This window comes from Nannospalax galili, unplaced genomic scaffold (genome assembly GCF_000622305.1).
Source record: "Nannospalax galili isolate Female #2095 unplaced genomic scaffold, S.galili_v1.0 scaffold182, whole genome shotgun sequence".
Taxonomy (NCBI): Eukaryota; Metazoa; Chordata; class Mammalia; order Rodentia; family Spalacidae; genus Nannospalax; species Nannospalax galili.
Window position 1 is genome coordinate 1594588 of NW_008348662.1, and position 26593 is coordinate 1621180.

General features: G+C 40.7%; 1 protein-coding gene across 1 annotated transcript in view; it reads right to left on the reverse strand.

Moving 5' to 3' along the window:
- Positions 1–26593, reverse strand: part of Aff3 (AF4/FMR2 family member 3) — a 544092-nt gene that overhangs the window by 248889 nt on the left and 268610 nt on the right. Inside the window, exon 6 of the mRNA XM_008845867.1 lies at positions 12047–12094. Within this exon, the coding sequence (XP_008844089.1) occupies positions 12047–12094 (48 nt within the window). The remainder of the gene's footprint in view (positions 1–12046; positions 12095–26593) is intronic.

Genomic DNA, 26593 nt, shown 5'->3' on the forward strand with positions numbered 1-26593 from the left:
AAAAGGAACTTTATATACATAAATATGTATTTGAGACTATTAAAATATTTACAAGTATCTGAGGCCTAGAGTTTTAAATTGCTGCATAATAGATTTGTTAATATGCATGCCAAGATTGTTTTTATTTTTTATTTTTGAAGTGCTAGACACTAAGCCAAGGGCCTCATGTCTGCTAGGCAAGAATTCAGTAGTAAGCTAGTACCCTCATAGTCTTCTGACCTTAAGATTTTAAATCATATCTTAGAAACCTAATCAATATTTATAGTTAGAAATTTAAATGAGAACATAAAGTCCTTTATACTTTAATTCCAGAGAACTATGGATTGCTAATCATTTAGAGTTATCACAAAAAAGGTATTAAAACGAAAACTTTGTGATGAAAAAAACTGTAAAAATAGGCAATGAACTTACCATAACTTCCCAGCAAATCTTGGGCAAAGAGAAACACTTGATAAAGAGCATACCATTTTAATGTTTGGGGAAATAAATCAATTGTGTTAGCATATGTAATATCTTCAAACCAACTACCTGAGACACAGGAAGTGGTCCAGCTATGCTGATTTATCATCAAAAACCAAAGACTGAGGAAAGTGGTCTTGCTGAAGGATATTGACCAGAAAATAGAGGCACCGAGCAGAGCATGTTTTCAAAAGTTCTAAGGTAAAAATGGGTCAGGAATGGAGTTGTGGACAAATGAAAAAAATGCCTCATATTCAATGAAACATTTAATTTTGGATGGCAAAGAATCCTAACACTGTGTTATGTACTCAGGAATTATGGGCTGTTTGCTAGGACAGCTTTGAAAATCAGAACAAAAGAACATACAAATATACAGGGCAGCACGTAAAAGTTCTGAAATAGTGTGCTTTCTGGTCACTGCATTTTCTCAATATTTACATCTCACCGAATCCAATGAGCATAAATACAAGACACTGTATACCTATAAGTCAAATTTAACAGAACTTATAAAAACTCATGAACCTAAAGGCAAAGGAAAAAGTAAGTTTCTAAGTGTGTTAGGTTAAAACGAGATAATAGTTATAAAACAGGTAATTACGTCTTGTTTAGAATATACAATTACCATCCAGATAGATGCTCTCATTATTCAACTCCTCTATCTCTACCATCTTCAAACTATCATTTTCTATCTGGAAATTATTTTTCTGAGATCTGTGTGCATACAATGGTAATTTGCAGCAAATCAATGTAATTTCAAAAACCCTCAATTTGAAGAAAAAAAACACAGAGAACACTATGTGTGGTTTCCACAATAAATACAATTTTTAAATGTGTGCCTTAAGCTGATCACTCTGGATAGATGTGTTTTAATTGTTCCAAGAGCTGCTTTACACAGAGCACATTAGCAGAGGAAATCGCTTTGACTCGCAGCCCTTGATTCTACCAGCAGCAACATGGTAATTAACCAAATTATCCTTGCAAACTTATTATCTTGATTTCTTCAACTTGTAAAATTCATTATCTATCAAAATGAAAAACCCAATCTCATAAAATATAATCAAGACACAAGTGGCAGATACAAAAGGCCTGATGTGCTGCGTGCCACAGTAACTGCTGGCTGTCTTTCCATTACTGGCCACTGATTGTTGGCAGGTGAATTTTCATCTCTCCTGCATTTGTGCAGATTGTACAGTGTGTGATAATGCTTCTATGTGCTGGCATGCTTTAGATGCCTAATGTTTTAAGGAGAAATCACCTTAATTTTTTTGTTGTTGTAGGGTTGGAAGGTGACAGGGTCCAAAGACCAAGAACAGCAGCTAGCAAAAGAAGTCATTCATTTATTCATTCATTCATTCATTCATTCATTCTTTTGCATACAGTTATTAAGCATCTCTTATATAAGGGCTGGTCATTGTACCGACGGGGATAGATGGGCCAATGGCAGATAAGAAAGACCACAGTGTAGTGAATGCAGGGTGTTTGGTATCACAGACTCGGAGACTCTAATTCAAACCTAAGTGACAAAGAAGGCTCCTAGAGGGAGTATCATGGTAAGTGTGGCTTGGAAGAGAATAAGTCTGTAGATGAACTGATGGTCAGGGAGTAAGCAGAGCATGATCCTGGGTTAGGAAGAGTGTGCATTAGAACCAGACCTGGAGAACAGCAGTGGTGACACCCTTGTCAAAGGGGAAATAACATGCAGGGGCTGAGCACAAGTGGTTCTGCAAATCACACCCAAGAATCTTGACTGTCTTGAGCCTGGGAAGCAACTAAAATGAATGCTTTGGAGAGCTGGCTGGAGGAGGGGAGGGAGCTGAAGGTCAGTGGGCAGCTCTCTGGAATAATCTAGGCAGAAAAATATGGTGCCCTGACCTGGAGGCCTGGAGGAAAAGAGAACGGGGCTGTTTGCATGAGTGAGTGCTGACGGGATTGGGAGGAACTGAACATGCTGAGGAGGAGGGAGAAGATTCCAATGATCCACACTGCAAGAAGAGGCTGTAGAGGTGGGGGTGGCATTAAGGTGCTCATGACATGTCTAAATGGAGTAATTTGGGGATCGTTGGTCAAGTGAGCATGAATTCAGGAAACAGAGCTGAGTTCCATCAGCACTTGGAGGCTCTCACCAGCAGCCAAGGAACACTAGCATGAAAGCAAAGAATGGCAGGAGAGAACCAAGGGACACTGACATCTCAGACAGATCTAGGAAGAGTGGGTCACAGGGATGGAGAATGGTTACAAAGGCAAGAATAAATCCTGGTGGGTGTGGGGCAGGAGCATTTTACCACAGGCCCTGTAGTGACATCATCCCATGTCCAGGAGGACTCCAGTGAGGGATGCACCTTTTCAGCAAAAGCAGATTCAGGCAAAGGTGTAATAGGTGAAAGCTGGGTAGCAAGAGTGTGAAGGCAAAAATGGACAAGATTGTCCTACAAAGGAGGGAGGAAAGAGCCCCAGTTGTGTAGCTCTGGAGAAACCTTGCTTCCTTTCTGTGATTTTTTTAAAAAATTTGAAAGACAGAAATATTCTGGAGCATGTACATGTTTACCCTGAGGACAGGAAACTAGTAGAGAGACAGTGTAGGAGAGAAAGCACTTGGTAGCTTTTAAGTCAGCTGAAGTTAAGAGGATGAAACTTGGAAGCACAGTGGAGGGTTGGTCCCAAGTAGGATGACAGTGCTTTACCCTGAACAAAGAGGAGGGGAGGAAGGGAGGAAGGTGAGAGTCTAGTATAAGTAGCCTGGCGAAGTTGGTGACAAAAGCACTCCGGGAAGGTGGGGCCTCTGCCAGTTTGGCCAGCAGCTGTCCTAGAGCCCAGAACAGAGAGTGGCTAAAGCCAACCAGTTCTACACTAGTCTATACTGCAGACTTTAGCACTGGCTGCTGGAGTGGACAGGCTACTCCACAGACCTGGAGTAACCCAGGGAAGTTCAGACCCAGAGTGGATAAAGGGCTAAGAAAGTATGCTGTTGTAGCCAGCAGAAAGACCTGTGTCAGAAGACAGTCTGATCTTACTATGACCATGCAGTTCACAGGCTGACACAGGTGGAGATTTTGGAGAGGAAGGAAACAATGCTGTAAGGGGATCTGAGCAGTAATGGTAGAAAGACTTGTACCTTGACTTGTATTCAAGGACCTGTTTGCAAAGACTATCTGCTTGATGGAATTCCTAGGTCAGAGTGAGGTTGAGAGCACCAAGCAGAGGTAAAGTTGGTGACAGGGCCCTTTGTGCTGGAAGTTTTCTGACACTAAGTTTATAAAAACATGTAAGGTGCAAACAAATGCAATCATATTTGCCTCTGCATCTAAGTTCTAATGTCATTTAAAAACTATTTTTTTAATAGGGGTGGGCTGGGGAGATGGCTCAGCAGTTAAAAGCACTGGCTGCTCTTTCAGAGGACCTGGGTTCAAATCCCAGCACTCATACAGCTGCTAACAACTGTCCATAACTCCAATTCCAGGGGAACCCAATGCCCTCTTGTCCTGGTTTTTTTCTTCATTGCTATGACAAAACACTCTGACCACTACCAACTTGGGGAGGAAAGGGTTTATTTATCTTACATATCCTGGGTCACAGTTCATCAGGAAGCCCAAGGTAGGAACTCAGGGCAGGAACCTGGAGGCAGGAGCTGGAGCACAGACCATGGAGGAACACTGCTTACTGGCTTGGTCCCCTGGGCCCCGCTCAGCCTGCTTTCTTATGCAACACAGGCCCACCTGCCCAGGGATGGTACCACCCACAGTGGACTGGGCCCTCCCACATCACTCACCAAGAAGATGCCCTTCAGACATGGCCACAGGCCAGTCCTATGGAGGCAATTCCCCAATTATGGCTCCCTCAACCCAGGTGTGTCAAGTTGACACTAAAGCTATCCAGCACACCTTTTCTAACTCCACAGGCATTACATGGCACGGGTGCACTTATACACATGCAGACAATACACTCCTATACATAAAATAATAATTTTTATTTTTAAGACTATTTTATTTATGTGTATGAGTGTTATGCCTGCATGCATGTAAGTGCATTTGTGTTGTGCAATGCCCATGGAGGACAGAAGAGGGCATCAGATCCCCTGGAACTGGAGTGGCAGATGATTGTTAGTCACCATGTGGGTGCTGGGATCTAAACCTGGGTCTTCTGCAAAGTAGTCAGTGCTCTTAACTACTAAGCCATCTCTCTAGCCCCTCTAATATCATTTTAGCAGGTATTTTAATGTCTAGATGCTTCTTCACTAGCTTCCTAAACATTCCTTTCAATGCCTTAACTATTAATACTCATTAAAATAATTTTCTACTTTATAAATTTTTCAGTCTGATGAATCTACATGGTTATTAAACATATAAATATTCTATATTAGAAGTAGCAAAGAAAAAAATTGGGAGGTGAGGATGTGGCTCAGTGGTAGAGTGCTTTGCTTAACATTCATGTGGCCATGGGTTCTATCCTCAGTACCTTAAAAAAACTGCACTGACTGGCTAGTATTATATCTTAGCTATTAATCGCTCAAGAAGAGAACTCAAGTGAAATCTACACTAAGAATCAATAATGTGGGGCTGGGATGCAGTTCAGTGACACAGCATGTATTTGGCATGTGCAAATTTAGTTCCTAGCACTGATAAAAAATTAGATATAAATTGTGTAGTATCTAAATCAGTATAAGCATATCTATTACCTCAAATATCTATTATTCCTTTATTGTAAAAATCATTTGGGATTATCTTTCCCTTCTGAAACATGTAATATGTTACTGTTATGTGTATTCACCCTATTGCGAGATAGAACACTAGAACTTAGTCCCCCCAAAACAAGTATAATTTTTACCTGTCAGTTTAAAAAATAAAATTAAAATAAGTGCGGTGTTTGGGAAGAATTTATACATTTTAAAGTATGATTGCCTCCCACGATTTTCTAAACACGGCAGAGAAACCTCGCTCCTTTTTTTGTTGTTCCACATAACATTTAAGCATTTACTTTTCACAAAGTGCTCACTCAAACAGAGGGAAGGAAAAGCAATGAAGATGCCCCAAGACTCTGAATGAGACTTATGGATGGCAACATGTGGTCCCAGGGACTGCGCTGAGAAGGGGTGGGTGAGGCTACCGTTTCTCACCTTCACTCTGACTCCCACCCACTTGCTCTGTGTTGCTGCCGCTGGCCTCTGCAAGCCACCTGTCAAGGAGCACTGGTCTTGAAAGGAGCACATCTCTATTTGTTTTCTCCATGGCTTTCTTCCTCTCACTGGCTTTGCCCTCCCTTGAAGCCTTTCCTGCGTGTGGCAGGTATCCAAGGCACTAGGCTCATCTACTTTTCAGACATTTTCTTGCTCTTATTTCTTAGTTCTATTTGTCTACTATGCAAGGCCAGTAACACAGAATACATGCAATAGGAAACATACAAAAACGGAGTGCTTTTAATGACTCAGTCCTGTACTGTAGTACCAAAATCCTCAAAGTATGTCATAAAACCCCTAAAATATTATTGTGAATGTCAACAAGCACCCATGAAAAGATACTGGCTGAGGCTCCTTTATCTTCTGTGGCAGAAACTAAAATCTCATTGCTGACGTTGTCTTGGTTATCTACTCTTATTTTTGCAAATGCCTGTGATCCCTAATGGTATGCATCAGAATGAGACAGGTGAATACTGAGAGTTCAATTTTATTCCCAGCAGGAACTTCTGTATCTCCAGAGTTCCTATGGCCATCACCCCAAAACCTCTGGGCTCAGAACCCACCTTTATTAGAGACTGAACCCATCTGGACTCATTGCAAAGCATGCCAAGTGTGCCCAGATAGCCCTACAATGAGGCGTCAGGACACACTTGGCAGGTGAGAATGTAGTCACTTAATGAGGGGCTTCTTATTTCAGTCCAAAGGGCTAAGATAATAACTTCTATTAAGAATATATTTAAAGGCTGGAGAGATGGCTCAGAGCACTGGCTACTCTTGCAGATAACCCAGGTTCAATTACTAGCACCAACACGATGGCTAACAACTGTCCATAACTCCAGTTCCAGAGAATCTGACGCCCTCTTCTGGCATCCACATGCATTGCATGACATGGGTGCACTTACATACATGCAGGCAAAAAATTCACATACATAAAAGAAAAATAAATATATTCAAAAGAATGCATCTATAGATGCAAAATGAAATATGCAACTGTACAATTTCTGTCCTTAACAGTCACATGGTTAAACACAAGAAGAAAATACTATGAAAGGCACTAACTTATCCTTGGGTAAGATTTATTACAGGTTTTACTTGATGAATTTTCTATATGAACACCAGACTTCTTTGGGCTTATTTTCTGCAGTAAGTAATGGATATATTAATGGGGTTCCTTGACAGCTCTCCCTAGATTGATTTTTTGCCATTGGTGGGCTTTATTTTGTCATGAATTGAGTCTTTAGTGTTAAAACAAATGAAAAAATTTATAAAGGAAACAGTTTGAGCTTTAAAAAAAAAGGTGGTCTGGTCTGCAGCAGAGATTTGACCTGAGCCAGTACTCCAAGTAACCCATGTAGGTCACTGAAAACAAGTCATCTCTTTGTTCTTTATGTTCCAATGGGCACAGAGTAGCTAATATGTTTTCATCTGGGCTAAGGAGCATGTACATGTTTGAGCACAAGGCTTCTCTTGTCCCACTACCCAGAGCCTGACCATGTGATGGGCTGTAATGATGTGTGAGCCATATGACCCTGCTCTCCACACACAAACCTCCCCAGACCACAGCTGGAGATGTTACACAGCAGGATCTTCAGTTTCGGGAAAACCAAGGGGAAAAAAATGACCTCCCTTTATTTGCCTGAAGGCGATTCAATTACAGTGCCAGGAAATGGATCCGAGTCTCTAGAATTTCAACAAGTACCATTTTCCCCTTCATATAAACAGAAATATGCAACTCTATGCAAATATCCATGATGGATACCTCACAGAAACTAGAATTAAATTAGTGACTGAAGATGAAAGCCAAGAAGGGAATCTGCTCAGATGCTACACTGAAGAGGTCTCTAAATTCAAACCAGAATCTCAAATACCGGCCTTTTAGTTATTACAAAGGCATATTACGCTGTGGGGGCACCCTCAGCAAACTGCAATCTAAAACCATCTTACATAAAACTTGGACATCCTGGATTCTAGCCCTGCACTCCTTCCATTAGGTTGTAAACGGCTTTTATTGGCTGAACAAATGTTAATGCCATTATATGTTAATGGCTAACGCTATGAAAAGCACCAAAGTATTACAGCATTGGAACCTTTAAGGATGAAATACAGTATGACTTAGAAAACTATCTATTATAAACATATGTCAGCCATGAGGACTTCTAACCCTTATGGCCCATCTTCACAGCTATAATTTGGCTCTCAGTTAAGAGAATTTTGTAATTATACACAGATTTATTAGGCCCCAAGATTAAAATTCTCTGAGTAAGAATAAAAAGTAATTATACTTTAGAATGCAATGTAATATTCAAATGACTTGAAAACAGTCACCTCAGCAAAAATAAGAGGGGAGAAGAATCAGAAGTTAAAGATGCAGTTGGTAATGTTGGACATAAAACCTGTGCTAGTTTAATGCATGAGCACATGATCTGGCACTTTCACATCGCCAATGGGAAACACTGTTTCAATGCAAAATGCCTCATTTTCTTGTCCTTCCAATCTGTGGGGGACTCCCGAACTTGAAACAACAGGATTCTAAGATTTCCCACCGTCAGAAGCTTCATTTGACTTCTGTGGTCACTCATTCCTTCTTGCTTCCATTTTCTGGTGGCTCTTCCTTTCCTTGGCCTTTACACATGAGAACGCTTGCTACTTGTTGGTCTCTAGTCTCTCTCTAGGAAAGTGTAGCCACATCTACAGCATTACTGCCAATGATGTGAATTAACTCACAATGCTGGACTATAGTTGCTGTGAGCTCTAGACCCTTGTACATTCATTTCTGTTCTTTGGATGCTCCAAAGGCCCTTCAATTTGGCATGTCTACAAATGAATTCATGATTTCCTCTCTTTCCCCCAAAGAGGAGGCATCTTAAGTCTCTCTACCCCCTACCACTCTCATGTCTGAGAATGCACTTCCAAGCACCTCTCCTGTTCTCCTGCAATGACTTCCACCTGTTCTTGCTCTGCTTTTCCTCACCCCCTCACTCCATCCTCCATGACTGCCAGAGGGGTACACTGAAACTGCCAACATGATCCCATGGCTCTCTGGACTAATGCCTTACTGCCTCCCTTCCACAGGACCTGAAGGTCCAGGAGGCCAGCACTACCTGGCTCCATGTACTTTCTACACACTTTGGTCTACCCTGTCCTCACAGGGCTCTATCAGGTCAAAGTCCTTCTTTTTCTTCACTTGGAGCCCTCACCATTTTTCACCTCAGTTGATGTTGTATTTATCCTAACTACCAGTTCAAATGTCAATTCCTCAGTGAGACCATATTTAACCTCAAGAAAGGTCATGTACCAGATGGTAAGATCTTATAAATCACTGAATATTTATCATGGTTAATGTTATATATTTCTCAGATCTTCAAAACATTAGTATCGACCTCTACCGGCAGATGGTTCCACAAGAGCAAGGGGCCACATCCATTTAGCCTACTGCTTACTGTTCTTAAAATCACCTCCCACACAGAAAGGGCATATGTACTCCAAATTTCATCATTCTGAGACATTTTCATAGCCCTCTGCTTCCTTTCTGAGACCCACTTCTTAAATAGAATGGCTACAAACAAGTACTCCTGGTCATTCATAGAAAATGCATCATGATGGCATTCATCATTTTCTTCTGCAGGATTCTTTCACTCCCTCGCTGGCTCACTCAGTTTTGGAGGAACGCTGACATACGACAGACGCATATAAATATGATGGGCTGTGAGTGAGAAGGAACCGATATACTTTTGTCTGGGGGAGACAGCACATTTAGGGTAGAGGGAAAGATGCTCTTGAATGTGAGTGAGGCAGGAGACAGGCAGAAAAACAAATCCCAGGCACCACTGAGGGGATAAGGACACATCTTCCAGCATCATCTCCAATGCTAACCACCACTAACAAGACCTGAGGGAAGTGGGTAAAGGGCTCTACTGTACTGCAGTCATCACCACCACTTCCCCAGGCCTGGACTACTTCTTGTTGGTTATGGGGAGAGAAGAGTTCAAATAGTTCACTATCTTCTAGAACAATCCCTACATCCAAGGATTGGGCTGGCTGGTATATGTGTGAAATCTCCAACCTCTTATGTTGGCACCAACTGATTTACTCATGGGGTCTTTGATTTACACCTGATTGGTGTCAAACAGTCTCTGTTTTACACCTAATCGGAGGAGCGCTGTGGGAGAGGAAGCACTGAGTGAGAGGTTAGGAGTTACTGCTGTAGGAAGGTGGAGTGGGGGAGGCAGGGCTGTGAGGCTCTCATCAGTTCTCTTTAGAAAGAATAAAACTTTAAACTATTGGCTGAAGTAATCTATTTTTAATGAGTTATTTAACCTGTTGGTATATAAGTTATATATTTCAACTTCAAGTCCTTCTTACAGAAATGAAGAGACAGGCCAAGGCTAGGCATGATGGCACACACCTGCAATCTCAGCACTTGGGCAGTGGAGGCAGGAGAACTGGGGTCATTCCGGGCCAGCCTGGGCTATGTGGGAAGAAAACAAGGGGAAGGAGAGATAGAATGGAAAAGGGACACAAAATGACAAATTTCTTCAGAAAAAACCAGAGATGAGAAGAGATGAGTTCAAATTAAGAAAAGCAAAGAGAGAGGTGTGTCCTGGTATAATCCTTTGTAGATATAAACACCAAAACCAAGCAAAGGAAAGTGGATTAAAAATGGAGTATTTGGACCCCAACATGAAAGTATGTTGAAAGAGAAAAATAGGAAAAGTCTTATCGGTACCATGTACTTTCTACTTTAAAAAAATATATATATTTTTTTTTATTTTTTAGAAGAAGCATTTCATTACAGCTTTAACCTTGGATCGGTCAATAGTTTCTTATAGATAACACCTAAACAAGCAAACAAGAAAAAAATTAGATGAACTGCAAATAAATGCTTTTGTGCTTCTAAGCACTAGACAACTACGTTAGAGGACACCAGCCATCATTCTAATTCCAGCATGGCCATTGTACTTATTGGAAATAAGTGTTCAATTCCTTGAACTAGAAAAGGAGAAGTGATTTATGTTACAGTAGCAAAAATCTCCTTAAGAGAAATCTGGTCAAGATAATAAAATCTCTGGCCTGGATGAAGACCCAACTTTTTGGTTTTGCTGGGTCAACGGCCTAGTCTAAGGACCAGCTAAGGACCATCTAGACTGAATAGATGATATAGATTTAAAAAATACAATATGGACTTGACTTAACATATCAGTATAAAAAAACCATATCAGTAAAGGTCATAAATGAAGCTACATGCTTTGATAATTGTTTCATAAGAAAAAATTATTATGCATTCAACAAATCTAACCTTAATCTCACCTTACTCTGATCAACTTGTGAATTAAAATATTTGTTAAATAATTCTTTCCAGAAAGAAAAAGATCCTATTTTTAAGAGTTTATGAATATAAAATTTTTTGTTGTTGTTTTGAGACAGGGTCTCTCTGTAGCCCCAGTTGGCCTGGAACTCACTATGTAGACCAGGCTGGCCTTGAACTCACAGAGATCTGACTGCCCCTGCCTCCCAAGTGCTGGGATTAAAGGTGTGCGCCACCACACCAGGCTTGTGAATGTATAATTTTAAGACAAGTGATTACATAGTAATATTGTAATGTATTAATAATCCAAGAAAAAGTGTGTGGGTTGTCCAAAAGTTAGAAACATGTTGAAATAAAGTTTTGTCCTTTATAAAAGGAATGACCATTCCATCTGGTCTAATTTGACTTGAGGTTTTGTTTAGCATAATAATCAGTTTTCTGAGAACTGTAAGTTATTAGGTCACTCCGCTCAAAAAAAAAAGAGTAGAGGAAAAAAACTATGGGTTGATGGTAACTTCCTGATTCTAAGTTGGAAGATTCAGGAAAGTACTAATATGGTACGAGAGCCCAACTCGCCCATTGTGTGGGAAATTGCCTTGTGGAGGGCGAAGGGGGTGGGAAGGCTGGGCAAACACAGTAACAGAGAAATCAATAGCATGCAACACAACATAGAAATAAAATTCCACACTCTAAGCATTATCTCTTTGTCAGGTGCGTCTGATTCTAATTAAATTTAGAAGAAAAATCACAAGGCAGCCCTTGCCTGGCTCAAAAGAGAACATAACAAAGGATGCTTGTAAACAGGAAGGTGATAAACGGATGCATCCAGACATGAGCCCCACTGTATTTTTCATCTAACGTCTTTTTTCTTGGTCTTCTAGCTGATCACTTTAATGCTGTCACCTCGGTGTGCCCGAAAGCACTAGCACTGGGTAAGCCCCCAGATGTTTCACTAAGTGTCACTAGGCAAGTTAGAGGACTGTCCTCAGAGAAGATACACATCGAACGAGAAACCCTGCAGGCTCCCTTGGGTGATGTGGCCACACAGCTTCTGCATTTTAGAATCTAATATGTCCAGCACACAGATGAAAGCTTAAAAAGGACCTCCTTACCCGGATTATGTCTTCAACACAGCTGTTGCTTTCTCCAGATCTACTCTCCTGAAAGCAAAGAAAAAATAAATTAGGCTTCACCGAAGAGAATTATGACCACAAAGAGAAGATACCTGACCTTCCAAATCAGTGGTGAAAAAACCTCAGTTTTGGTCTAAAGGAATGTCCAGTCTGGGATTACCGATGACTTTCTTTCCCTGGTGGCCAGTTCTCACTGCTGCTCAACTGTGCCCCCTTCATTGGCCTGCAATGCTGCACCCATGAGCGTGACCGTACGCTCAGCCCTGGGCCTTTCCACCATGCTGATATGAATGGAGAGGTCCCTAGGAACACAGAACAGGGCACGTAGGTTGGAATTCCACCCACAATGGGCTCTATCAAAGTGTGGAAATCAATACCTTTACCACAAAGTAGGTCCAATCTACCCATGAAATACGTGTGCCATGGTGCAGATGGGTACAATAGCTGTTGCAGCTTTAGTAAAATTCTAGTTTGCAGTTCTTAAATCCTACACATACTGCCAAGATGGGTCTAAAACTGAAATACCCAAGAACAGCAACCAAATCCCTCTCTCTAGACACTGACACAGGATGCAAGTGTCAGATCCCACCCAGAGCCTCCTGTTCTGCTGTTGTCTGTGCTGTCCTTTGCTGTGGATATGCCAGATAGCTCCGAGGTGTGGTGCTCTTCAGGTCATTGCTGACTCGGTAGATCATGATAAGCTCCAGAGACACTGTTCAGCTGCTGCTGGTTACACAGCTAATAGCAGAGGACATGATTTTACAGGGCCATAAAACCAGCAAGCACCTATTGGTATATGTGTGGTCTGTGGTCCTGGGGAGCTCATCCTGTGAGTCCTGCAATTCAAGGTCATAGTACAGCCTGACATCCTAGAGTAGGGCATTTTGTGCTTTATTAAAACCTACTGCCCTTTCTTTACAGTTCCTTCTCCACCCAGAATTCCATACATGCCTTCTGTAGTTTTCTAGCTAATTCCAAGACATTCTTCAGGTCACAGCTCACTCAGAGTTTCCTCAGTGTGTCCACACTTGACCATGGCATTCTCAATAGCATGTCTTTCCTCCTCCTAGTCCTCTGCAATTCAATAGCTAGAACAAGCACTCCATGTGCACAGGCTCTATGTCATTCTGAACTGTGTTCCACAGGCTGGGTATAATGTACATGTAAGCTGATGGCAGGTGAACAAATGAATTTCTATCCAGCAGTTCTTTAATTTGGCTTGTTTGTCTTTCTTAGACATGGTCTTAGTATATAGCCCAGGATAGCTTGGAACCTACAATCGTCCTGTCTCAGTTTCCCAAATGCTGGGATTATAGGTGTACCTCACCACACAGGGTACTTCCTGAACCTCTGAGGAGCATGAAGCCAATCAGCATGGACTCTACATGCTTAAAAGATGAAAGATGCTCCCCAATTCCTGATGTGGGCCACCTCATTCCTTATTATGGCTAACAGGCCAACATAAAGGGAGCTAATGTGAGGCTTGAAAGGGGCTCATGTGACTACAACTTTCTCTTCCATGGAACTGGTGGTTTGTTCTGCCAACTGAGGTTCAGGAAGTTGACATGACTTGAACAAGGCCACATAACAGTAGCAGCAGAGCCTAGACCAGACAGCAGGATGCTACTCCCCAGTTGTAGAAATTTTCTTTTCCATAAATGTTCTCCAACCATAAAAGCTGTCCTTGAAATACATCCTTTCCCTTAGCAGACATGACCTTACTTATTTGCCAAAGAGAAGCCTGAAGCAACTGTCCCAAAGGCTATATAGAAAAGCTTTAGTCAGGCCAGGGGTCCATGGTCCTGTGGAATGACCCCACTCTGGTATTCAGTGTTAAGAATTAGTGGTCTCAGTTGGAAAATTTATCTTCAAACCACAATCATTTCCCTCACCTCCAAGTCTCCAACCATTCCTACTGTATAACACGCTGGCAGAGCAAATGCTAAACTCTCTATATGCTTTCTATTTTCCACTTTAGAAACAAAAGGAAAAGGTGAGCTCATATTACCCAGGTACAACATCATACTAAAAAGACTTCAAATTAAACTTTGGATTTCATTCCTTAAAGTAAGCCTCCCATGAATATCATATTGTAATTTCCCTTGATGTACATAAGTGACAGGCTTGCTTTTAATGATGACCATTTTCTATAATCCTACACATTCCCAGTATCTTAGATTGGTAAGGGTACACAAACAGAAATGTGTGGCAGGTGCAACATTAAACACTTTTGTCCTACTGGTGATAGAGTACACAGGGTTACGACACTCAGTCATCTTGATGGCAGCTCCAACCCTGATGGTCAGGATGAACCCTTACTAGGAAGGCCTCTTGCAAAGCTAGTAAGTACCTAAGTGAAGCCAGGACAAACAGCTTCCAAGAGCAGCCTCAGGAAGTCCTGCACTTAAATCACAGCCCAGATAGTCTGGAAGAGTGACACCTTGGGTCTTCTCTATAACATTTTTTCCTGTGGACTCAAGGGGGATGCCATATTGGTTTGGATCTCCAGGGCTCCATTGGACTGCAGTGATCCATGGGGCACAGTATTGCAGAAAGCCTGATTTAGAAGGTACCTTGGAGTTCTTTCAGGCCAAATCAATGACTTTAACAGATGGAACTGTGACCCAAAGAAGTTGAAAGGCTTTGTCTAAAAATCATTTTGGCAGTATCTACACATGGTTTGGCATCACTATGGTAATCAGTCTATCTTGTGTGGACTCCCTCTGATCAATCTTATGGCTGGCTCCAGCTGAGCTAATGTACATGCTTGAAGTGGGGGAAATGAAAGAATTCTGATAATATCTGGGTAAATTTCCTCATCTTTTTGATACAAATTATCCAACACTTAGTCATTACCTCTCACTCAACTGATCTCCACATCATATACAAAAGCAAAGGGAAGGGAGACAGGAGAGGAAATAGACAGGGTCGAAATCATTATCCCTTCTATGACATTAATGAACAAGAGGTAAGGGTGTATGTCCTCAGAAACCAGAGGGTGCAATTCCACTGCATCCAGAGGGGAAGGTAAGTGGATCAGAGACGGAAAAGGGCTGGGAGGGCTTTCTGTCTTCACAAGATCTTTCTCAAGTCTGGTTTTAGCTACAGTTGTGTGCTTTGATTATATTTACATTCTGGAAACTTTCTGTGTTTATGAATACTACAAAAACATGCATGCGATTTACATCTCCAAATTTATGTTTATATTTTTCACAATAAAATGATTGCTTCCCTTGGAAAGGTACCCACTGAGAAGGAGGGCTGCACAGTGCAAATTTTAATTACTCTGCAGTTTTTGAGGGTTTGGGGCTGTTGTTTCACGCTGCGCTGCTGAGCTGTTGCTCCATGTTTACTTTGACTTTGATGAACCCCCCTCATTTTCCTATCATTACATTTTGAAATCTGTCATAACAGTCTCACCTCATTGAAACTCCAACTAAACTTCAATTAAAAGCTAGCATTCCCAGCTGATTCTCCTCTACAGTCTTGCCTATGGCATGCTCCCCCCCAAATCCTACCACTTACACACACCTCACAGCCTGCCAGGGAAATGTGAGGAATAAAGCTCTGGGAAAGGAGAGCTCAAGAAACAGCCAGGAGCGTCCTGTTCCTGACAGCTGAAGTCCCTAATTACCATGCTGAGCACAAGCCTGGGAAGAAGCAAGGCTTAAGGAGAAAAGGCTCCATCAAATCAGGGCGAAATGGCATTTCATGGCAGAGGAAATGAGCTGCACACAGACCGCAGTTTGAAAACAGTTTAACTCTTCATCAGACACATTTCAGGGAAACTTTCACTGATAAACAATGCTGAAGTCACAATGCCTTCATTTGTTTGCGAGTCCTCCAAAGAGTTCTTTACACCTCCCCTATACGTAAATATTCCTACAGAACTATTTTTAAACAGATCTCACCATTCTTGATTTACAGGAAATCTGTGATACAAAGAAATTAGGTATTCCATCAAAGCCATGAAAGCAGTTGTGTGGCGATCTAGTGGAGCCCACGAACGGTCATAACCCCACAGGAAGGTTCTGCCGAGTGCTCAGCTTACTCTTGAGGGCAGGCTGATTCGTGACGAAGGGAGCTGTAGCCAGCTGTCACCCAAGTCAACTTGTCTCTGCCTAACCGGACATGCCACCTTCCAAGGGCTTTACTCTCCATCCCCTACCAACGGTGGGAGGCCTCCTTTCACTTTGCCCTGCAGCCTCCTAGCCTCACACACTCTGCCCAGCCACATACCTTCTGCTCTGACATTCCCCTCCAGCTCTGCCTCTGTAATCCTAGTGTCACCACCAGCAGCAAGACACTCCAACACTCAGAGCAGCAAGCAAAAGGAAAATGAAAGAGGCAGGAATAAAGGCCCATCGCAGTACGAATGAAACAAAATGACAGTGGAAATATTTTAAAAATATTTTGTTATTTCTATTTTTTGTGTATGAGTGTATTGCCTGCATGTAAATGAACTCTTGTTGTGCAGTACCCGAGGAGATCAGAAGAGGGCATCAGATTCCCCTGGAACTGGAGTTATAGATGGTTGTTAGCCACCATGTGGGAGCTGGGTGCCAGCTCTTAACTGCTGAGCCAGCTCTCCAGCCCTGACAGTAGGAATATTAACATCAGTGCAAGGACAGATTATCGGTAACAGAACCAGGAACTACAACAGACATGAGGACACAGAGGGCAGGACAGAGCACTCAAACAAGACATTCCAGGAAAAGGAACAGAGGAGAACAGCGATGGTTGGAAATCCACAGCCCACCTTTACTTTTTCTAACAGACCAGAGACACTACCAAGCAAAAACAAAAACAAAACACAACTGCGTAAGAAAGAGATTGAGGAAGACACTAGAAGATGGAAAGACCTCCGGTGCTCATGAACTAGTAGAATTAACATTGTGAAGATATTAATTTTCCTACCAAAAGCAATTTATAGATTCAGTGCAATCCAAATCAAAATCCCCAAGACATTCTTCATAGAAAAAAAATCCTAAAATTCATATGGGATCACAAAAGACCCCAGATAGCCAAAGGAATAACTGAGCACAAAGAGCAATGCTAGGAGTACCATATCAGATTTCAAACTATATTACAGAGCTATAGTCATAAAAACAGTATGGTATTGGCACAAAAAACAGATGTAGATCAATGGAACAAAATAGAAGACCCAAACATGAGTGCATGCAATTTCAGCCACCTGGTATTTGACAAAGGTGCCAAAAATATACACTGGAGGAAAGACAGCATCTTCAACAAATGGTGCTGGCAAAACTGAATCCCCATGTGTAGAAGAATGAAATTAGACCCTTATCTGTAAACCTGCACAAAAGTCAACTCCAAAAGGATCAAAGACCTAATGTGAAATCGGAGATGCTGAAACTGTTAGAATACATAGGCAGTACCTTACAAGATACAGGTGCAGGAAAAGACTTTCTAAATCAGACATCACTTGCTCAGGATTTAAGGTCAACAACGGACAAATGGGGCCTCATTAAACTAAAAATTCCTGCTATATTCCCTGCTATAAAGCAAAGGAAATTGAGTGAAGAGGAAGCCCACAGACTGGGAGAAAATCTTCACCAGCCAATCATCTGACAGAGGATTAATATCCAGAATATAAAAAGAACTCAGAAAACAAAGAATTAAGAAAATAGATGACCCAATTAAAAAATGGGCATGGTAGCACACAACTTTAATCCCAGTCCTTGGGGGGCAGAGGCAAGTGGATCTCACAGATTGAGGCCAGCCTGGTTCACATAGTGAACTAGGGATATCTTAATGATCAAATCAAAACAAAAACCAAAAAGAAACAAAAAGAGGGCTATGAGCCCGGCATGGTGGCACGGACCATTAATACCAGTGCTTGGAATACAGAAGCAGGCAGGTCTTTGTGAGATCAAGGCCAGCCTGGTCTACATAGTGAGTTCCAGGCCAGCTGGGGCTACAGGGAGACCTTGTCTCAAAAAGACAAATAAATAAATAAATAATAAATAAATAAATAGATCTGAACAGAAAGCTCTCAAAAGAAGAAATAAAAATGGATAAGAAACACTTTCAAAAGTATTCAATATTCTTAGTAATTAGGAAAATGCAAATTATGTTATGTTAATGCATAACAATCTTATATATCTAATTGCAGAATGTGCCCACACAAACCAAAAGTTCCCCATTCCCTTAACTCTCCATACAGTATCTTTTTAATATTTTACTGTATTAAAATATATTGTTGAGGGCTTGAGAGATGGTTCAGCAGTTAAGAGCACTGGCTATTCTTGCAGAAGACCCAGGTTTGAATCCCAGCTTCTACATGGCAGTAAACTGTCCACTCCAGTTCCAGGGGATCTGTATGCCCCCTTCTTGTCCCCTGTGGGCACTGCATGACATAGGTGCACTTACATAATGCAGGCATAACACTCATACTAAAATAAACATTTTTTAAAAATTAAAAAATGTTAAACATTACTAGTACAAAATCTGAAATCCAAAATGCTCCACGAACCTGCGTTTTTAACAACTTTGTGCACTTACTGTAATCTATCATGAAATCAGGTGTGGAATTTTCCATTTATGACAACATATAAGTATTTTAAAAGATCGGAAGTTTGGAGCATTTTGAACAGTGCTCCTAACTGCTGAATATGAATTTCATATTTAGACTTGGATCCCATCCCCCAAATACCTCACTGTGTACATGCAAACATTCTAAATTAAATATATGTGAACTCTACAACACTTCTGGTCCCTTGCATGTTGGGTAAAGGAGACTCAATTGAAACAAACAGCATTAGAAAATATTCATGGTTACCTAGGACTTATATTAACAGATTTCACACTGTGTTCATAACCAATTCCTAGCAGACTACTTTGTATACCTTCAAGGTTCTGCATGAATGACTAAATTAGCAGCTAACATAGTTAAAAAGAAAACTAGACTTTAAAAAATTAAGTTATGGGGGCTGGGGAGATGGCTCAGTTGGCACAGTGCCTGCTATAAAGTACAAGGGCCTGAGTTTGAATCCCCAGTACCCATATTAAAAGCCAGGCATGGCAGGGTGTACCTGCAACATTGGTATTGAGAATGGGGGAGGACTAGATGAATTCTCCAGAACTCACTGGCCAGTCACAGTCTAGCCAATTGGGGAGCACTGGGCTCAGTGAAAGACCCTGTCTCAAAAGATAAGGTAGACATTGATAGAAGAAGACCCCAGACCCCAGATGCCAATCTCTGGTTTCCACAGTATGCGCATACAAACACACTCATACATACATATACACAATAAAATAAAAAATAACTAAAATTAAAAATTAAGTTCTGCCCATAAGAAACCAGGGCAATCATCTTCATTACAAATTATATCTTTGTTTTAACTAAAACAATAAAAAATGGCAGTTGCCTTAAAGCTAAATGCTTTACTTCATTAAACTTGAGCTTCATACCTATTATTATATAAACTATTACTTTCCCAATCCCCACATTGACACCTGCCAATCAAACATGTAGGCTTTTTTTTTTTTTTTTTTTTTTTTTTTTTTTTTTTTTTTTTTAAAAAAAAATTTCTGTAGCCCTAGCTGTTCTGGAACTCACTATGTAGACAAGGCTGGCCTTGAACTCACAGAGATCTGCCTTCATGCGCCACCACGCCCAACCTAACACATAGGCTTTTATCGGTAGGCAACATTATTAAAGAGTTACAGGTGGAGCATCCCAATTTGGAAAACTAAAAATTAAAGTTTGAAATTTCTTGAGCATCAAAAGAATGTCACAAGTAGAGAATTCCACACCTCATCTTACAATAATGGGTCACAAACAAAATATAGCTACACAAATACATTGCAAGAAATTTTCTATAGTTATGTGTGTAAAGTACATATAACACATAAATGAGTTTCATTTAGACTTGGGTCTCATCCCACAATATCCCATAAAGTAAATGCAAATATTCCAAAGTATTTTTTAAGAATCCAAGTTCTGAAACACTTAGTCCTAATTAGGGACACTAAACCTGTAACAGTAGATTGTCTATCAGATTCTAAGAGACTCAATTATGATATTTTTATAATGAAAGCTAGTAATCTCAATCAGAACTTGCAGTTAAAAGTGCATGTGGCTTTCAGGAAGTTAAGTGGTCTATTAGTGCGCTGACCTTGTCAAAAGCCTCTTGATAGCATAAAGAGATTAGAACCAGAGACAGTGACTTTACATCCTGATCACTAATTGATATCGAGTGCTCTTCTGTGGGGTCATGTCTCAATGAAGTGCTTAGTGCTGGTGCTGGGGTCATCTTCTACACTGCCCTGTCAACACGGGGAAAGAAACCACAGGCAGTCATAAATGAACATGTGATTCTCACTTGTAATTGACATTGACAAGAACATGGCAAGACCTCTGTGTTCTTTCATCTCAAATCATTACTCCTAGCAAGAGGAAGACCAGCAGGCTCAGGCTCCGGTGACAAGACTGAGCTGTTCAACACTCACTCGCAATGCAAACCTTCAGGGAGACTTCTAAAATTCACCATTTCCTTTTTAGCATCTTCCTGACTCTCATTCTGCCCCCCTATATCTTCCCCATAATCTAATAAGGACCAAATAACATGTTCATTGTGAGCAACAGGCAGCTTGTTGATAGGAAATCCCTAAAATGCATCCTCTAAAAGGACAGAGAAAAATATACAGGAAAACACATTTGATTATCATTTAGAGTCAGGAACGTGTCTTCCTTCTCTAACCATGAAATTCTGAACACAAAGGCTGGAAGATGGAAAGAGTAATCCAATGTGGCTGAAGGAATTAACCAATAAAAGGGACTCAAGATTACTCTAATTTGTGCCCTCTGGTAAGACAGATGATCAGTTCTCTTCCAACCATGAATGGAAAGGCAGAAGTGGAGCTACACATCTCACATGACAGGGTCCCCCATCTAAAATGCTGTGGGTCAGGGTTGGTAATTTAAAGTTTAAAAATATTTCCATAGGGGGATGGAGAGATGGACCAGTTAAGAGCACTGGCTGTACTTGCAGAGGACCCGGGTTCAATTCCTAGCACCTGCATGGTAGCTAACAACCATTTGTAACTCCAGTTCCAGGGGATCCAACACCCTCTTCTGACCTCTGCAGGCATTGCATGACACTGGTACACCTTCTGATATACAGGCACTACACACATACACACAAAATAAAAATAACAAATAAAATATTAAAAATTATTTCCATAAACATGAGATATTTCAGCAGCAGGGATAAATACTCAACACAATTCTTTTAGACTTCGTATATACAATATATACACAGCATAAAGCTAATTTTACATATTCTATAATTTTTATTTTACTTATCTCTTATGCGTGTGTTGTGGGGTACACATGTGTATCTGTGGGTGTGTATGTATGCGGAGGCTAAAGGACAACCCTGGGTGTCATCCTCAGGAACACCAACCACCTCCTGTGAGACAGGGTCTCTCACTAACTTCAATCTCAAGCATTAGGCTAGAGTGGCTGGCCAGTGAGTTCCAGGGATCCTCCTATCGCTGCCACCTCAGCACTGGGGTTACAAGTGCATCACATCATGCATGTACTTTTACTAAGGTCCTCAATCTTAGGGGGCCAGTACTTTACTAAATGAACTATCTCTCCAGCCCTTACATAATATTTTAAATAACTATATGCATTTTAATTGCAAACTATCACAGGAGGCCCAGTGTGAAATCCTTCAAGAGGTATTTATCTTGCAAACGCTTTGGCATTTGGGAGCATTTTGGATTTTGGATGGTCAACCTGTATTACCTTTGAAGCACTCCATTAATTTTGTATAAGTATTCAGTTAAGAGAAGTAAAAGACTTATGGGGCTGAAGAGATGTCTCAGTGGTTAAGGGCATTGGCTGTTCTTGCAGAAGACTGGGGTTTGAATCCCAGCACCCACATGGTGGCTAACAGCCAACCACAGCTCCAGTTCCAGGGGATCTTACACTCTTCTGACCTCCATAGGCAATGCATGACATGGGTACACCTACCTACATGCAGGCAATACACTCATAAACATAAATTTTAAAGACTCAAAAGTGGCCTTTTATATGTCATGTTCATGAATCTTCATCTCCATTTTCCTCAAACTACCCAACAGGTCTCAGGTCTGATCCCCCATAAGGATTCATTTCACTTCATGTATGTAATATCAACTGTTTCTGTGGACACTCTTTAAGGAGATATGTTATAAGTTAATGTTGAAAAGACTAAGTGCACCTGCTTGGAGCAGGGGAGAAAGCCTGTCTAAGAGGTTGGGCACAGAGCATTGGAGACCATGACTGAGAAATTCTCACCTATTTTTATTAGTAGGTGAGATCTCCTCATTCACCAGAAGCTTTGTATTTTCTGCTCACCCATCTAAATGCCAGTATTTTAAGCTACTTTCTCTTTTTAAAATTTGTGGACTTTTATGGCATTTTCATTATTAACATTTCATTATTGACATAGTTTTATGTAAGCTTTGGGAAATATTTGCAGGTCATTAGGAGAGCTCTGAGAGACAAAAGCTTTTATCTTTTCCCTTCCATTTCTATGAAATGCTCAGTTCTTGTAATATAGGACCTAGGTGTTGGCATAAGACAGGGTAAGTTTGTTTGCCTCTGGAATGTAGGGCATCTAGGGATGAAGCTGGGCCTTATCATGTATTTGCCCTCTCTTTTATCTGATCAGGCCTCAGAAAGTCCCTGGAAGTGACAGTTGACCAATGAGGTTCCATGAAAAACATCAGTCAAGCCACCTGCTGGTTCCTTGGACATCTCAGGAAGGAAAAGAGAGTTCTGCAGCCCATGTCCTTTCAATCAAAATTGATCTGTTCCAAAGCCTCTGGGTGGGGTCCCAGAAGAAGGCAATCCTTTGTACCTCCATACCTGACAAGATTATCATCACCACACAGCTGTCATCAAAAAGGGAGGACAAATAACCTTCACCAAACAACAGTTTTCTAAGACATAGACACTATACATGCAATATACTGAGATAATTTCTGCAAGGTTCTATATGCAGAGAAAGTGCAACGCTCCTCTTTAATGATCCCCACCAAATGGAAAGAAACCATTTGCTTAGGTCATGCTGGTTCTAGTCTTTGGCTTCTTTCTCTCTCAAAAGATGATGTCTTAGAGAACTGATCCTATTCTTGCAGGTACATTTCTGCATCAAGAATCTCCCTTTTTCAATGGCAAAAATGGTAACTGCATTTACCAAGAATAAAAAGACTTGAAATTTAATTATCATCCCTCCAATTATGTTGTAATAATTTAACAAGAAATGGTCATGTTGTGATATTAGCAAAAGCAGTCTAAGTCAGAAAGTATAAATGAAATTGTTGAGGTTCTAATCTCTCCAACACCATGGCTTAAATGCTTATAGAAGGTGAAATGGTTGATTTTTAGAACTAGTTTCTAGTTCTGGGAAAGTAACTGATTTTTGTTAAGGATTTCCCTTAAGACTAAATGATGGATATGGAAGCTTAGTGGAAGTAAAGTAATGAATGGAACAGATTATCTAGTGTAACTCACAGCCAACTGGGACTGGGGAAGCCTGTAGGGCTGTCTATGGGTGAGAACGAGAAATGGCCTCCACTGCTGAGGTAGAGGTCAGACTGAAATGGTACAAAAGCAACAGAAGACAGAACAAAGCCTTCTTCAACTTCCAGTTGGTTACTTCCTTCACAGCTAAGAGAACAAAGTAAGAGGGAATTCACATCCCAGGTCAGTGATAAGACAATGCTTTAGTCACACTCTAAAACAGAAAGCAAAACAACTTACTGAAATACAACACTGATGGTATTCAAAGAAGCTTGCTGACAGGGTCACAGCACTAGCACCTTTAAAGGAACTACTGCTGTATCAGGGAGATGGATCCCACACTATAGGCGCCCAATAATCACACCAGAATCTGTGTGGTTTAGACAGGAGCATTGGCTTTTGCAAATTTAGCCTTCCATTTATTTCAGGGATCACATCAGAGGGGTCCCTGACTTCGCTACACCTTACTTTTCTCATTCCTTTTTAAACTTATTTTTTTATTTATGTGTTATGTTTGCTTGCTTGTGTGTGTATATGGACGTGCTCATGTGTGCAGGTGCCTTCAGAGGTCAGAAGAGAGTATCAGATCCCCTGGAACTGGAGTTCCAGGTGGCTGAACCACCAGATGTGGGTACTGGGAAACAAACTCTGGTCCTCTGAAAGAACAGCAAGGTCTCCTAACTGCTGAGCCATCTCTCCGGCCCCTATTTTTTACATTAATTATATTTAATACATTAATACATAAGTAAGTAAATACTTGTCTGTATGTGTGTCAGTGCATGCATGCCATAATGTGCATGCAGCGATCAGAGGACAACCTGAAGGACTAAGTTCTCTTCTTCCATGTGGTCCCAACTATAAAACTCAGATCATCAGGCTTGGTGGCAAGCACCACTACGAGTTGACTTGTCTCATTGGCCCCACCTTTCTCATTCTTAAAACAGGGATACAATGGTACCAACTACACGAGGGTTAAATGTAACACGGCACATAAAGCATTGAGTAGGTGCCTTCACATGACAGCTGATCAGTAAATAGCGATAATTATTTATTTAGAATTACACAGTTATTTCAGTACATAGGAAGGAAAGCAATGTTTTCTACAGTCAACACGAGTACATGAAAACTAGATGATGTTAGCTCTACAACTTTCCCTGGTTCTAAAATGCTATTTCTTCTGGATTTCCATAAGGTACCTGTCAAGGTCTCTTAGAGGGCAGATGGAAATATTGAATTAGCTGTTCACATAGTTAGATGGACTGGCAGCTTAATAACCTTCCCTTGGGAGCAATTTTCAGCAGATAGTATGTGCTTATTTGTATCTGGCATGATGTTAGGGATTCTTAAGTGAATCAAAAGGATAAAAAAGCCCTGCCATTGTAAAATTTATATTTTAATAACAGAAAGTAATAAAAAAACATACAGCATGGTGGAAGATGAAATGTTATGGGGAAAACTACAAGAGGGTGTGCAGTGTGTGGGGCTCTGTGTGGGTGATCTGGACAGTCAATGAGTTTACTGTCTCTGACAGGTAAGCAAGGTTTAAATTTAAATTTAAATTTAAGTGCCTCATCCCCACCCCCTTCTTTCTCTCCATTCTTTACTCTCCATTGTGAAACCCTCACAGTCTGAAGGATCCCAGATGCTTCCTGTCTGTCATGTTACTTAGCAGAGTGTTCCATCCATGCTGTAGAGGAAGGCAAGACTGAGGAAGGATTTGAGCATTTGAGAGACAGCTCAGGAGAGTAGAGATACTTGCCATAGGAAGCAACAGAGTGAAACATGCCACAAGGATGCTTTACATTTTAATGGGCAGTGTTACAAAAAAATGTTCAAACATATCTTAGGTCATTAGACACTGGCGTTTGGACCAGTGTGGGGAAAGTGTGAGTATGATTGATTGCAAGTTACAGCTTCCTTAAGTTGAATGAGTAAAAGTTTCTAATTCAAACCTCAAAGAATTTGATTTGTTCTAGCTTTAAGGATCTACTTATTGAGATGGGGGCAAAGCTCAGTGGTACAGCACCTAATAAGCATATGCCAGGCCCCAGGTGGGAGCCCTAGCCCTGAGCAAAAGAAGATATATAATTTGTTTAATAAAATGGTGGAAGACAAATTGTATTCCAGACTAATGCAATATTGTAAGTCAATAATGAGTTGTTTGTAAGTAAAACCCCAAAAGAGCACACAAAGAATGTTTTGATATAGGTATCAGCGTGAGAGTACTGGAGTTATTATAGTGTCCAATAAATTAAATAGATTAATTGGTTAGAGATTTGAGATTACAATAATAAATCAATGAAAGTATATAAACTTGGCAATCTAAAACAATTCTGCTTAAATTGTTTAACTTTTGACCATTTCATTTCTTTGTGGTTATAATTAGAAGGCTGTAAAGATGTCCTCCATAGGTGGGCAATGAGAACTGGTAATAATAGCATTTGGGGGGGGCAGAGGAGGTTAATGTAGTGACAGCTTATAGCAAATAAAGGGTTAAATTCAATATTAAGAAGAATGACACTTAGGCAGAATTTGTTGTAGTATTATTAAACCTTATCAGGCTGTTATGGTTTGAATAAAATGATGTGTTTTCCAAAGATTCTTGTGCTAGAGACTAGTTCTACCCCCAAAGATGGGAGGTAAGGGGACCTTTGAGCAGAGGGGGTCCCCTAAAAAGTCATTAGGTGAGGGGCACAACCCTTGGAAAGACTAATACTAGCCTAGTGGAGTAAGTTTTGTTTGAGGGTTTTTTCTTTTATCTTTAAAAAAATTATTTAATAACCATATAATTAGAAGAAGCATTTCATTACAACAGCATTGACATATTCAATAACAATTTCCAGAGCTAAGACGCATGTCTTTCAAAATTGGCTGTAAATTTTTAGGTTTACAGTTAAATTGATACAGTTATACAATATTGTACTCTGTATAACCCCTACAAGACATAAAATTAAATGAGGTTTTAAACTTTAAAAAAGATCTCC